The 14,170-nt window shown below is 42.8% G+C and overlaps 2 protein-coding genes across 4 annotated transcripts in view; one reads left to right on the plus strand and one right to left on the minus strand.

Moving 5' to 3' along the window:
* pcca (propionyl-CoA carboxylase subunit alpha) overlaps window positions 1-8,075 on the plus strand; it is a 34,184-nt gene extending 26,109 nt beyond the window's left edge. Inside the window, exons 19-23 of the mRNA XM_075482324.1 lie at window positions 1,024-1,122; window positions 1,245-1,298; window positions 5,905-6,045; window positions 6,711-6,788; window positions 7,166-8,075. Of these exons, the coding sequence (XP_075338439.1) occupies window positions 1,024-1,122; window positions 1,245-1,298; window positions 5,905-6,045; window positions 6,711-6,788; window positions 7,166-7,234 (441 nt within the window). The 3' untranslated portion in view covers window positions 7,235-8,075. The remainder of the gene's footprint in view (window positions 1-1,023; window positions 1,123-1,244; window positions 1,299-5,904; window positions 6,046-6,710; window positions 6,789-7,165) is intronic.
* A 3,973-nt stretch (window positions 8,076-12,048) lies between these two features.
* Window positions 12,049-14,170, minus strand: part of piezo1 (piezo type mechanosensitive ion channel component 1 (Er blood group)) — a 146,516-nt gene continuing 144,394 nt past the window's right edge. For all 3 annotated transcript variants that reach the window (XM_075482342.1, XM_075482335.1, XM_075482351.1), the window contains exon 54: window positions 12,049-14,014. In XM_075482342.1, the coding sequence (XP_075338457.1) occupies window positions 13,892-14,014 (123 nt within the window). In that variant the 3' untranslated portion in view covers window positions 12,049-13,891. The remainder of the gene's footprint in view (window positions 14,015-14,170) is intronic.

Below are 14,170 nucleotides of genomic sequence, written 5' to 3' on the forward strand. Positions count from 1 at the left end.
GCTGTGAAGCCGGGTATGTCCACACATGAGTCTGGTGTGTTGTGTTGTAGTGTTTCCCATAATCACAGAGGGCAGAAAAGGTTTGTACCTCCACCTCCTGTTGTGCCTCTTTGCCTTTAGTTTCGCTCCAGCTCTGCATCCACGGTACAGCTTTTTTTTTTTTTTTTTTTTTTTAAGTTTTTTTTTAAGTTTTTTTTGGGGGGCTTTTTATGCCTTTAATGATAGGACAGTGTGAGAGCGACAGGAAGCAGGGGGCAGAGAGATGGGGAAGACACGCAGCAAAGGGCCGCTCGGTGCGGGAGTCGAACCGAGGCCCGCTGCATCGAGGACTGTAGCCTCTGTACATGGGGCGGCTGCTTAACCCACCACGCCACCGACCACGCCACCGACCACCCCCGGTACAGCTTTTTAAGCTCGGTTGGAATTGGATGTTTAATTCCGCGTCCAATCCTTGACAGTGCCAACAGTTCTTCTCTTGTGTACACTGCTTTAGTAGTAGTGCACATTGTCAAAAAATAAAAATAAAACGAAAAGTTTAAAAAAAGCAGATCACCAAAAAAAACGTTTTTATATATATATATTTATTTATTTTTGTTGTTTTTTCCCCCGATACCGTTATGCCAAACACATTCCCTTTGCCAAGGGAAGCTTTATGAATGTAAAGCTCCCCTTGATTCCCAAGTACTGCTTCTTTTTTTTTTTTTTTTTTTTTGTTACAATAATTTATACACAGTGGCATGCAAAAGTTTGGGCACCCCTGGTCAAAATTTGTTGCTGCATCTACATCTGCCTCATTTTGGAATATCTCTCAGTGGGATCTATTTATATACAATAGATACAGTGTGAGAGCTCTTGTAAGTAGACATTTCATTTAGAGTGAAGCCCATATTTCAAAAGGTGAAAGAAATCAGTCAGCTTGGAAGAATTAACATTACTAGAATTACTGTGTACACCTATAACAAGATGTCAGCATGTTTTGATAATTTATGAGCCTTCAGGACTTTCATCTGTTTGTGTTGTCAGGTGGAGTTAGACGGAGGAAAGGTTGAAATCAGTGGACTGTGGAACCTGGCCTCCCCTCTGCTGCCACTAACCATCAATGGTACACAGAAGATGCTCCAGGTAACATACAAAGGATTATGAAAGGAAACACCTTGTTTTTTAATTGCTTAATTGACGTGATTAAGCTGTCCAGTTGAAAAGAAAGTTGTTGTACAGATGATGTATTGGCTCTTTTCTTACAGTGTCTCTCCAGAGATGCTTCTGGAATCATTGTTCTGCAGTACATGGGCACATTGGTAAGATTACAATTTGTACAAAGGCTTAATGTATCAGCCGACGGTGGAAATCTATACCCAACCATGTTCGCCCACCATCTTACAAATGAGAAAGCGGAATATACAAGCATGTTGATGTTTGTATGTACACATAAGTGTTGATGGCTCAGACTTTGTTCTTCCTGTTCAATTCAGTTTATTTATAAAGCGCCAAATCACAACAAATGTCATCTCAAGGCACTTCAATAATACAGTCCAATTCATTAAAATCATAATCATAACCAATTAATTAGATCAAAAATGAGTCCAATTCATACATACAGAGCCAATTCAAAAACAATTTCCTAGCTAAGGAAACCAACAGATTGCACCGAAACTTCTCTTCGGTTCTCAGTGACCTCCGATTGGCGTAACCGGGTGTCATTAACGCCGACGTGAATAACTATTTTACCATATTTACGTTTATCCTTAGCCAGCAGTTTTAAATAGGATTCTATGTCGCCCGCTCTGGCCCCTGGAATGCATTTGACTATGGCCGCTGGTGCCTCTAATGCCACGTTTCTGACTATAGAGCTGCCAATTACCAGGGTTTTGTCCTCAGCGGGTGTGTCGCTGAGTGGGGAAAATCTGTTAGAAGCGTGGACAGGTCGATGGTGAACAACGGGCTTGACTTTAGAGCTATGCCTCTTCCTGACAGTCACCCAGCCACGTTGTAATCCTGGCTGCTCAGGTTCTGCTAGGGGGAGGCTAATGCTAGGTGGGTCTGCACTGGCTCAAGGGACCTGGCTCACTATCAGGTGGTTTTCAACAGTGCATACCTGAGGTTCTCATTCAGATAACCTCGCCTCCAAAACTACAAAAAGACTACATTTGTTAAATGTTCCATTATCGCTAAAGGAGGCAGAGGAGTAACTAAACATCTGACACACGGAGCAGGTGAAAGCAGGAGAAGGAGGAAGAGAACCGGTAGCCATGCTACGCTAGAGAACCAGACACACCGTTAAAAAGTGAGAATAAAGATTAAAGATCTGTAGGAGTGAGTGTTAGTATAGAATAGTGTTAGTATAAGGAGAAATTGAGTGATTTTTGTTTTTATTAGGGATCACATTTTGTTGCCTCCGAGTCATTTGATTTTGAGTATCTGCCAAAAGTATCTTGAGTAAGTTTTTTTATATTCTTTATATGGCAGTATCCAACATGATACCTTTTTATATGGCTCTTTTATCACAAGGTTTGTTAGCATTGGTTCAAAGCAGGTAAAGAAGATAAAATCTCTTTGTAGCTCATCAGTGGTGCAGCACAAAGTAACCATGTCAACAAGCTCGTTGTGAATGTCCGGCGGAGCCGTGTCGCTAAAGTAGTGGCTCCAGGTGCTCCAGGAGGCGGCCAAATCCCACATTTGCAACCACAGACAGCTTCTGGTCATGATAAATTCAACATCTTGGCAGTGATTTTTTTATTTTTTTATTTTTGCTGTTCTCAGGCAATTTCTCTTTATTTTTCAGCGTATCTTTCAGTGTCGGCTGGCTGAGTTGCTGCACTGAACTTGGAGTATTGGGCAGGGTGTTTGTTTGTCAGGTGGCGTATCATATTCGTAGTGTTGAATGCAGCTCTCTCCTTTCCACCACGCAAAATACCCAATTTTCACACATTACAAGTGGCTGTTGCACTGCCTTCGTTGTCCAGTTTAAAATATCTCCAAACTGCAGACATTTTCCTGACACGTTTGCCTACTACTACCAGCTCGCTACAATTATTGTGTGTTGTCTGAATGAGCTCTATGCACGCAGCAGCATGACGTAACGTAACGTTGAAATCTCAGGATGCATGTCAACATCTGGTGCGTTGCTCGTCCATTCTCCATGTAGATCTATGACAAGCCAGTTTTTGTTTTGTATTTTAATCGGAGGTCTTTACTCACGTCATTATAGTTCTGTTTTCAGTTTTTTTTTATTTTTATTTTTTTATTTGCTTTTGTAATGTTTATTTTATTGTTCTTTATTGTTCTTGCTTAGTTTAATGAATGCCATGAAGAGCTGCTGTTGTCTGCACCAACCGGAAATAATAACATGATCAGATCGGGACATCCCTAATTTTAACTGTTTTCAAGGAAATGTATACATATATCGCATCATCTTGATCACAGTACTCATAAAAATATATAAGTAAATAAAATAATTAACAACAAAAAATGCTAAATAAATCTCTATGGTGACATGGGCATGCCCAATGTGTGCACCATCGCCCTGATCTCAAATTAAATCTCCTAATCTGTGCTGTCATCCCCTTTTCTTTTATATTCTACCCATTTTTCCCACTTTGATTGAAATTTCCCCTCCTGTACCCTCACTATGTGTGTGAATCTTTCCGTATCATATAGCTCCTCCACTGTTCTCAACCTTTGCTCCTGTAGGTAGGTCAGCCCGTGATAGTTTTCCTGCTAATTGCTAGCAGCGCCTTTATTAGATATGTCTCGACCCTGAGTGCGTTCATGTGTCAGATTCCCCAGATATAATACCAAGCCAGTTTTAGGTACCTCATAGCCTAATACTTCCTTTAATACTCTCCCAATATTCCTTCAGCTTTTGACATTTGTAGAATATGTGTGTATGGTCCGCTCCATCCTGTCCACCTAACCTCCAACACATCTTCTGTTCTGCATCATGCCTCCCTTTTGTCTTTGGGGTTATAAAGAATCGAATGATATTCTTCCAATTGAATTCCTGCCACACTCTAGACCCAGTGGTCACATGTTGCACCATGCACACGTTGTACCACTCTTCCTCTGATATCTCAATTTCAAGTTCTGTTTCCCATTTTTCTTTGATATACAGTGTTGAATTCCCCCTAACCCCTACAGTGCTTGGTATAGTGTTGACATCACTTTACCCATCTTCCCTTTATATGCATCAGTTAATACCTTGATTACTCCATTCTGCTCCGCGGTCTTATCTGTTTTTACTTCCCTTATGTAATAATCCCTAGCCTGTACATATCTAAAATAGTCAGTTCTTTCTAAATCTAATTTCTCTTTTTAAATTTTCAAAGCTCTGCATTTCTCCTTTTTCTGTCATTGTACATATTGCTGTGATGCCTTCTCTGTTCCACCTCTTAAAACCAGGATCTTCCCTTCCTGGATGGAAATTGGTATCATATGCTAACCACTTCAGAATCCTTGTCTCTTTTTCTAATTTGTATGTCTTTATTATCGTGTTCCAAATATTTAGTGTAAATTTAGTAATTGGGTCTAACTGGTTTTCCTTTATCTTATATAATTATCTATACCCTAATAGTTTTTGGATCTAATAGCCCCCTGCCTTAGACTCAATACCTTTCCATTTGGCTTCGTAATGCTCATAACGCCAACATACTACAGCTTTGATCTGCGCTGCGTAATAAGAACCCTTGAAATTTGGAACCAGCATTCCACCTTTTTCCTTGGGTAGTTTTAGTGTTACAGATCTAACCCTGGGCCGCTTCCCTCCCCAAATAAACCGTGATATCTCTTTATCCCACTCTATAAATTGACTTTGTGGTACAGGTACGGGTAAGGAATGATAGAGATGCAATAGCCTCGGTAATGTGTTCATTTTGACTATTTCCATTCTTGAACTGATGTCTAGAGTCTGTGTTGCCCACCTTCCTAAATCCCTCTTAATGTTTGTGTTGATCCGTTTGTAATTTGCATTATATAATTTGTCTGCCCCTTTTGTAATATTCACCCCATGGTATTTAAATTGTCCATGTCCCATTGAAGTTTGTATTTGTCTTTGATCCCTCTTGTTGGTGTGTAGTTTAGAGCCAGTATCTGTGTCTTTGTCATGTTAAGTTTGTACCCTGATTATTGTCCGTATTCCTCCAGTAAATCCATTAGTCTTGGAAAACTCACGTCTGGCTGTCCAATGTATGCTATTATTTCGTCCGCAAATAGACCCAATTTGTGTTCTGAACCACCTACCTCCGCCCACTTAATATTCTGGTTCTGCCTAATTGCTTGGGCGAGTGGTTCAATAAAGATATCAAAAAGCAAAGTGTTGGGGATAAACAACAGCCCTGTCTTGTTGACCTCTCCCGTTGGATTCCCATTCACCTTCACTCTTGCTGTCGGCTCATGATACAATGATTAACTACATTTGACAGAAGCCTCATTAAGACAAAACTTTTTTAAGACATTATACAGAGAAGTCCACCTCAAGCTATGAAATGCCTTTTTGGCATCCACACTTACTAGTAGCACACTTTCTCCCCTCTTTTGGCCTCATTCACCATGTGTATTGTTTTCCTTCTATTATCCTGTGCCTGCCTTCCTCTTATAAAACTGGCCGGGTCCTCTTCTATAATTTCAGGCACGAATGGCTCAAATCTTTTGGAAATTATGGACATATACATTTTATAATCTACATTAAGTATGGATACTGGACGGTAACTACTACACAGTAGATCTCTAATTGTCATAGCAGATTCAGTTTCTGAATATTAGAACACTTTATCCGTTTATCTATCCATCGATCCATCTGTCGATGCAGATGGAAAGATATACATCATATTATATATGTATGTGTGTATATACAAACATTCCACATATATATTTCTATAAACCATTTCCTCTTCTCTTTATTTCGAACAGTTTAAGGTTCGTGTTCTCTCCAAGTTGGCTTCAGAGTTAAACTCCTATATGCCAGAGAAGGTTCCAGAAGACACCAGCAGCATCCTGCGTTCACCTATGCCCGGCACAGTGGTGGCTGTGTCCGTCCAACCTGGAGATACGGTAACGCATCACCACATCTGGAGGTTTACAGCATGCTTACAGACGTGGTTTCATTAATGCCTGTAGTGTTCAAATAAGAGGTGACAAACAAAAGTCAGATGCCAAAAGTCATTACCCTGTAACAGAAATTTAGACCAAAAAAAAGAAATGTTTTTTCATCTTCTTACCTGGATTATGCAACGTAGGCAAGGCAAACTACGCTGTCGTGCTCAGTACTGTTACTTACAATTTTATCAACAGCCATTTTGCAGTCATTAGCCTTTAGAGTCTCTGACCACAACTCCATTCACCACTTAAAAATGAGAACTTCTTCAGACCTATAGTTTGACATTGGTGTTTGTTCCTTCAGCTGCTCTGCTGTCTATAAAAACAAGATACTGCAGATAGGTTCCACCAGGGAGGAAAGCCTCAAAAATCAATGACCTTGGCCTTGTTTTTTATTTGTTTCTATACTTCAGTCCATGTTGAGCCCTGTGTTCTGAACAGCTATTTAATTTGGTGGCACAGTAAATTTAGAACGAATGTGGCCAGAATGTTGAGGATATTATGAAGCCTTACAGCTCTTCACATTCTCATTTTTGCTTCTCTGTACTAAAGTCAAGTGTTGGATGTTTTTAAGAATAATGTTTGCTATTGTTGTGCACTCTGGGCATGTGTGGCTGCAGGTTGCAGCTGGTCAGGAGATCTGTGTGATTGAAGCCATGAAGATGCAGAACAGTTTGACTGCTGTGAAGCAAGCAAAGGTAACCATATACAATTAGTTTTCATTAATAGCAGTAACTATTGGTAACTAGTTCATGAGTGTGTTTCTAAATCAGCAGTTGGAATTAGTGCATAACTCCTAATGAAATAAAGACTAACCGTAGTCCACAGAAATTTGGCATATGCTGTTTAGAAGTGAATTTAGAATTTATCCTGGATACATTTTTATTTAAAGTTGGTGCCAGATTGTATCAGCTTTGGTGACAGAGTGAACCTACCCTATCCACAAATCACAGCAGAATGTTGATCCAATCTACCTTTATTCATACAAGTTGAATAGCAGAGCATAATGTGTTAGTTCAGATTTGAAGTAGTGTAAAAGTTATTAACCACATGTGTCCATCCTCTGACCCTCCAGGTTAAGTGTGTCCACTGTAAGGCGGGGGAGACGGTGGGAGAGGGAGACCTGCTTGTAGAACTGGAATAAATCCAACGTTGATCTGGGACGTGGACAGGGATTCCACAGAGGAAGATGCAAGTTGACCAACAATATGAGCAGCGTGATTTTTCTTTGTGTAGTCGGTCTCTGTAGTGGTGCAGAGATGAGTTTCCTCTGATGGTGACTCAGAGCAGATGTGTGTGAACTGTGTTCTCCACATGTCACACAGCTGATTGCTGTTAATCTTTGCTTCTGTTTGTGTTATTTTGGTAGTTTTTACTAAAGAATCTGTTCACCCTCATTCCCCAACATGTTTAATATTGGTTGATGTGCCAAACTGTTGAGGAAACATGGGAATCCTGCAGACTGGAACTTTGGCCATGACTTAACTAAAAAAGAAACTTCCTTTCACCTCTGTTGGGTTGGGACAGACCTCAGAGACTGACATTTCAAACCTCCACTTGGAAAGAAAATGTGTTATTTTTAAATCACGAATGTTAGAAATGACTTTGAAATACACTTCATAATCCTGAAGTCCCTGGCTGGGGCCTTTCTGTATGGAGTTTCCATGTTCTCCCCGGGGACTCCGGCTTCCTCCCACCACCCAAAAACATGTATGTCAGGGTAACTGGTTTGTCTCCCTGTCCATGGTGTACCCTGCCTCTCAGCCAATGACAGCTGGGATAGGCAGCAGCGCCTATCCTAAAGAACTCCTTTTCCACAGAGAATAACTCTGACTTCATCAGAGACGAGTCGCAAAAATAATTATTATTCTGCGAAGTATGGATTTGTTTTGGATGACAGAGATGTAACGGACGTATTGAACACGTGCACAGTAGAATGCATTGTGGTCTGTATTGAATGAAAATAAAGACACAACCGGAAAACACTGCACGTCACCTTGCATTCTGCTTTTTTTTATATATACTCTCCTTCCAAGAGCGAGTGACAGATCCAGCAGTTTGCATAGAATTCTTAGGACAGATTTACTACAGGTTTGCATGTTTTTTTTTAACCACACAACCACTGTCAGGATTTACAGAACAGGCACAGTGAAAAGTGAGCAATCAAAAGGTATGACCACAGTTCTTTTTGTGGCTGGTCTGAATGCATTTCTGTTTGTATGTGTGCTATTTCAGACTGCTAAATGTGATGTAGTGTATTCAAAGGAAATATGATATGGATTCCTAAGTTCTGCGACAGACTGCTGATTGTTCCGTTATATTAGGAACAGCAGAGGAAGACTCAAGCTATGTTTAAATTGTGCACTCATTCACTGTGCAGTGTGTCCAGAGGCAGTCCACTACACCGAACCACATGAACCATAATGCATTGTGATCTGGAGCCACCAGCTTAGATGACAGTACACACCAGCTTAAGCTAGTGCTAACATTTGCAGCATGGTTGTTTAGATTTTTTTGCACATTCAGAACCCTGGTGAGCAGTTAATAGTCCTCAGGTGTCTCAACTGGAAGTGGCCCATCTCCTGCGGAAGTCCAGCGGCAGGTAGAAAACCACAGTCCGAAGGATATCAATAACACAGCTACGGAGGAGGAGGAGGTTCTAAGAAGGGATGTAGCTAATACTGAGGTGAATAGGCCAGTTAGAGAGAAATATGGGTTAAGAGTTAAGTGGCCTAGGGCAAATGGCAACAAAGAATGGGGCAGTCGATAAAGATTTGTCGATAATATTGGGTAGGTTAGGAGGAAATGCGAGTGATAGGCTAGAGAAGATGGGAGATATAATTTACTCCTATGGTGTAGAATGATTTGGGGTGCAAGATAGAGTTGAAAGAGTACATTTAGTTAAGTCTAGACGGCAAAAAGATGGAGAAATTGGTTAAGGAAAGAAAATTTAAAAAAGCAGTGGAAAAGAGCTACAGAAGAAGAGAGGGAGGGAATTAATGTTTTACAGGAAGAATTGAGAAGCAGGCTAGCAATAATCAGAAGGGCTGAATGTCTTAGGAAAAAGAGAAAGAAGAAAGAATATGTAAGCAGTGTACAGGAGGGCCCCTCCCGCCCCAGGCACCAACAAGGCAACGGGTGTGGGAAGACCCCTCCCCTTGCCCCCTAGCTCTTCAATATTTGAGTGGGTTGAGGGCAGGTATGGGAGACTCCTCCCCCCTGTTGATGGAAAAAGGCCCTCGATGTCTAATAGTGAGAAATTAAAATTGAGGGGCAGGCAACCTTATAGGACTGGGAGCATGGCCCTCAGAGCAGCCTACATACCCAAAGAGCCCCGCCCACCAGATACCACTCAGCGCTACCACCCTCCAAGACATAATGCGTGTGTGTGTGTGTGTGTGTGTGTGTGTGTCTGATGAGTAGTAATGTCTAAGGTGTAATTAAAACAAGGGCGGGGGGCTGCAGAGTGCAGCAAAGGGGACCATCTACGTGTTCCCATCCACTACACCCCACAGAACACACACGCCACCCCAATAGCCTCCGTGTGTGAGTGTGTGCTGTGTACAGGAGCCAGAAGTGAGACGGGTATGTGGATGTAGAAGACCGGGAGGAGAGAAGCTCCGTTTCCTGGGAGCTGCCACAGGGCAGGAGGGCCTGATGTCCACCAGGTCCGGGGCCTGCAGCCTGCGTTTCAAGCAAATTCTAACAAGAAAGAACTGAGCGGAAAGGTGAAGCTTTCAGTTTACTTGTCCATTTTTGTTCCAACCCTCACCTATGGTCACAAGATCTGGGTAATAACTGAAAGAAAGAGGTCACGGATACAAGTGGCTGAAATGGGTTTCCTTCGGAGGGTGGCTGGGTGGCAGCCTTAGAGCCAGGGCGAGGAGCTCGGCCATGCGGAGGGAACTCCTTCCGGAGGGAACTCCATCCTGAGGGAGCCGCTGCTCCTCTGCTAAAGAGTCAGTTGAGGTGGTTCGGGCATATGGTTAAGATACCTTCTTGTTGCCTCCCTTTCGAGGTTTTTGTGGGCATGTCCAATTGGGTGGAAGCCCCAGGGTGAACGCATCGGTTGGCAACATGGGGTTCAGTGTTTTGCCCAAGGACACTTCGACATGTAGGCGACTGCTCTTCCTACTTAGCTGCAGCCGCCCCCAGGAGGAGGTGGACAATTGCAATACACACACATATTCACAGTATACATACACTATATTGCTAAAAGTGTTCCCTCACCCATCCAAAGAATTAATTCAGCTCTTCCAACCACTTCCATGGCCACAGGTGTATAAATTTAAGCCCCTCAGCATGCAGACTGCTTCTACAAACATCTGTGAAAGAATGTTTCTCTCTCAGGAGCTCAGTGAACTCCAGCATGGTACCCTGATAGGATGCCACCTGTGCAACAAGTCCAGTGGTGAAACTTCCTCTCTGCTAAACATTCCACAGTCAGCTGTCAGTGGTGTTATAACAAAGTGGAAGAGATTGGGAACGACAGCAGCTCAGCCAGGAAGTGGTGGGCCAGGTAAAATGACAGAGCGGGTCAGAGGATGCTGAGGCTCATAGTGCTCAGAGGTCGCCAACTTTCTGCAGAGTCGCAGACAGTCGCTACAGACCTCCAACCTTCATGTGGCCTTCAGGTTAGCTCAGTAACAGTGCGTAGAGAGCTTCATGGAATGGGTTTCCATGGCAACTGCATGCAAGCCATACATCACCAAGTGCAATGCAAAGCGTCGGATGCAGCGGTGTAAAGCACGCCGCCACTGGACTCTACAGCAGTGGAGACGCGTTCTCTGGGGTGACCAATCAGGGTTCATCTGGCAATCTGATGGAGGAGTCTGGGTTTGGCGGTTGCCAGGGGAACGGTACTGGTCTGACTGCATTGTGCCGAGTGTAAAGTTTGGTGGAGGGGGGATTATGGTGTGGGGCTGTTCTCCAGGAGCTGGGCTCGGCCCCTTAGTTCCAGTGAAAGGAACTCTGAATGCTTCAGCACACCAAGAGATTTTGGACCATTTCATGCTCCCAGCTCTGTGGAAACAGTTTGGGGATGGCCCCCTCCTGTTCCAACATGACTGCGCACCAGTGCACAAAGCAAGGTCCATAAAGACATGGAGGAGCCAGTTTGGTGTGGAAGAACCTGACTGGCCTGTAGAATCCTGACCTCAACCCGATAGAACACCTTTGGGATGAATCAGAGCGGAGACTGTGAGCCAGGCCTTCTGTCCAACATCAGAGTCTGACCTCACAGATGAGCTTCTGGAAGAATGGTCAGAAACTGCTTAAACCTGACCTAATAACTCTCCTCAACCTGACTGGTGTGGTGACATGAAGCAGATGAAGAAAGGATGATGAGGTTTGAACCTTGTTCTTTCTCTCATCATGGAACTCTGGATAATACTTCCTTCGAACAGATCTCTGTTAAAAATAAACATGCAAATCCATCCAAAAAATGACAAACCAATGCAACCAACTACATACCAGGCAAATAAACACAAGAAATGGGCTGGAAAGTGAATATTCAGAGGCAGACAAAGAACAGAGAAAGTAGGAAAATTGAACTACAGACAGAACAAGATACAGGTGAAACTTAAAGAGTGATCAAAAATAAGTAAACAAGAGCCTGAGAGAACTCGTCTTCCACTAAGATCAATGTTATTTTTCACAATTTTTGAAATGAAAGTGATCCTGACCTGAGGTCAGGCAAAGAAAGAATCCATTAAACTGTTTTAACCCAGCATCAAGTACGAAGTCATGTGGCTTGGTAGATTCTGCACCAACAAACAATGGTCAGTGATCCCATTCCTCCACTTCAACATTTGTCTTGGCAAAGGATCAAGCAGAGGCAGACAGACAGAAGCATCAAATGATTAGAAAATGATTAAACACGAACATGAAAAATGGAATCAGCCTGAATGAAAACATGAACCAAAACTGGGAGGAGTCTCCAAAAACCAAGACAACAACTGAGAGCAGGACAGATCGAGGCATTTATAGGACCAGGCAAATCACATTACAGATATTGTTCATTTTACATGTTATCCCACAATGGGATCATAATTATCACAAGATGAAAGCAGCAACCTGAGCAGTGCCATTTACAATATCTTTCTCAATCACAAGTGTCATGACGGAAGAAAAACACCTCTTCATTAAAGACAGCTGCTGCGTACAGATGGAGTCCCGACAGCTCGGAGATGCACCCCTCTCCCTGAAAGCAAGGATGGGCACACATGCACACCAACAAGTATAAGGTAAAAAACCTGATTGGCTCCCCTTTCCAGCACAGTCAGCTTCACTTTTCCTTTAATAAAATACTAATGGCCATCCAGAGCTTGAAAACCTCGATCTTTTTTATTGCAACAGGGTGCTGAGGTCTACAGACGCAGAGTGCTGAACAACCTGAAACTACACCTGTGCTGTACGTGTTCTCCTGACACTGAGTCAGCATGAAGGTGGGTGAGCCACGATGGTCCAGCCTCTGACCTGCAGACCAGTTCAGTGTAGGTGGGAGAATAAAGCCATTTCTCTGTTTTTAACTTTGCTGTGTATGGTGGGATTTGCTCTCTGCTTTGGTACTGTATGCTCTCTCATGCAGAAACGACATGTTTTAAGGGTTTCTGAGTGGAGTTTAAGAGCATGGTTAGATTTGCCTGGTAGCTTAAAGCCATACCATTGATTTCAAAAGGAGGACCACCCCACTGATGAGAGGACCCCTAAAACAAGCTGCTGAACAGAGCTGGAGAGACAGCCCTGCAGTGGTGCTGTCTCACACGTTTCATTAAAAGAGACAAACTGCCTTTTTTACAGTCTAATTCTGAAATCCTTCCATTTCCCTCATCAGTAGTTGGGACCATGCACAGCTGCAAAGCTACTGATCCTGCTTTGGTACGATCGTGTCAGGAGGCCCAACTTCTTAAAACAGGCACCACAGAAGGTAAGAGGTGCTGGCGGCTGATAACACCACTGAGAAGTCATCGTTCCTCAGTCACACATCAGCTCCAGAAACTCTGGACTTAATCCAGTTTTCTGCTTTAAGTTTGGAGCAACCAGCATTGCTTATATGAGCAATATTTCATTGATGTTTGTTGTAACTGTTCTTACTGTGCTGTACTTAAGGTGCATTCAACGACAAATAGGAAATTGGAATTTCTAATTTCCCACTGGTAAACAACTAAATAAAGCCAGGCAGAGGTCAGATATAAGACCCAAAGAGAAGTAATGATAGAGCATCGTTAGCTTGTTGTTTTCTTTGCTTACATCATTTTTGAGTGATTTTTTTTTGTGTCTTGTTTCATTTTGTTTTCTGTACCATACAAGAAAAAATAGTGTTCTGGCTTTGTTTCCCTTTTGGAGTAACTTTAGCTCGTTTGAAGACAAAAGCAGTAAACAAATGCGAACTGGAGCTCCTTCAACCAGCAGCTGGAGTCCCTCACAGCGAGGACGATACGGAGGTGGGGAATTGAACAAAGATCATTAACTAACACAATGGTGGTGACGGCAGTTTTTGCTCTTCTGGGACGTTCTGAGCACTCAGCTGCCACAGAGCCCACCCACAGTGGGTCTCCTATCCCGTTCAAACAGTGTTCTTGGGTTGCTTTCATGAAAGAGGTCTGGCAGCTGTAACTGTACAACAGCATGGCTCCAGCAACAGGAGATGCACGATATTGCATGTCTATTGGTGTACATCTTCTTTAAAGTGTCTCAAGTCCATAAGAGTGAATGAGAGGCCCCCCATGTGTTGTGCACTGGGCATCTCTTCATTGTGCCTCACGTATCACGAGCAGCAGAATTGCTCAGGCAATCATCATCAGTCCTGGTCTCTATTGTGGATGTCCCGAGTCCATTTGATCATGGTCTCTGGAGATCGATAGAGGAAGATCAGTTTGGAGTAAAGTTCTTCTTCCAGCTGCAGCTCTCCGGTCTCACGCACCTTAAAACACAGACACTATTTATTTGGGACAGAGGATTTTAATTCATGCTGCAGAATACCTCCAATAATTTTGCTGGTTTTTTTAATCACATGCATTGCCTGGCCAAGAAACCTCACACTCTAAAATCTTTTTAGCCTTGATTATAGCACATAGTC

This window comes from Odontesthes bonariensis, chromosome 2 (genome assembly GCF_027942865.1).
Source record: "Odontesthes bonariensis isolate fOdoBon6 chromosome 2, fOdoBon6.hap1, whole genome shotgun sequence".
Lineage (NCBI taxonomy): Eukaryota > Metazoa > Chordata > Actinopteri > Atheriniformes > Atherinopsidae > Odontesthes > Odontesthes bonariensis.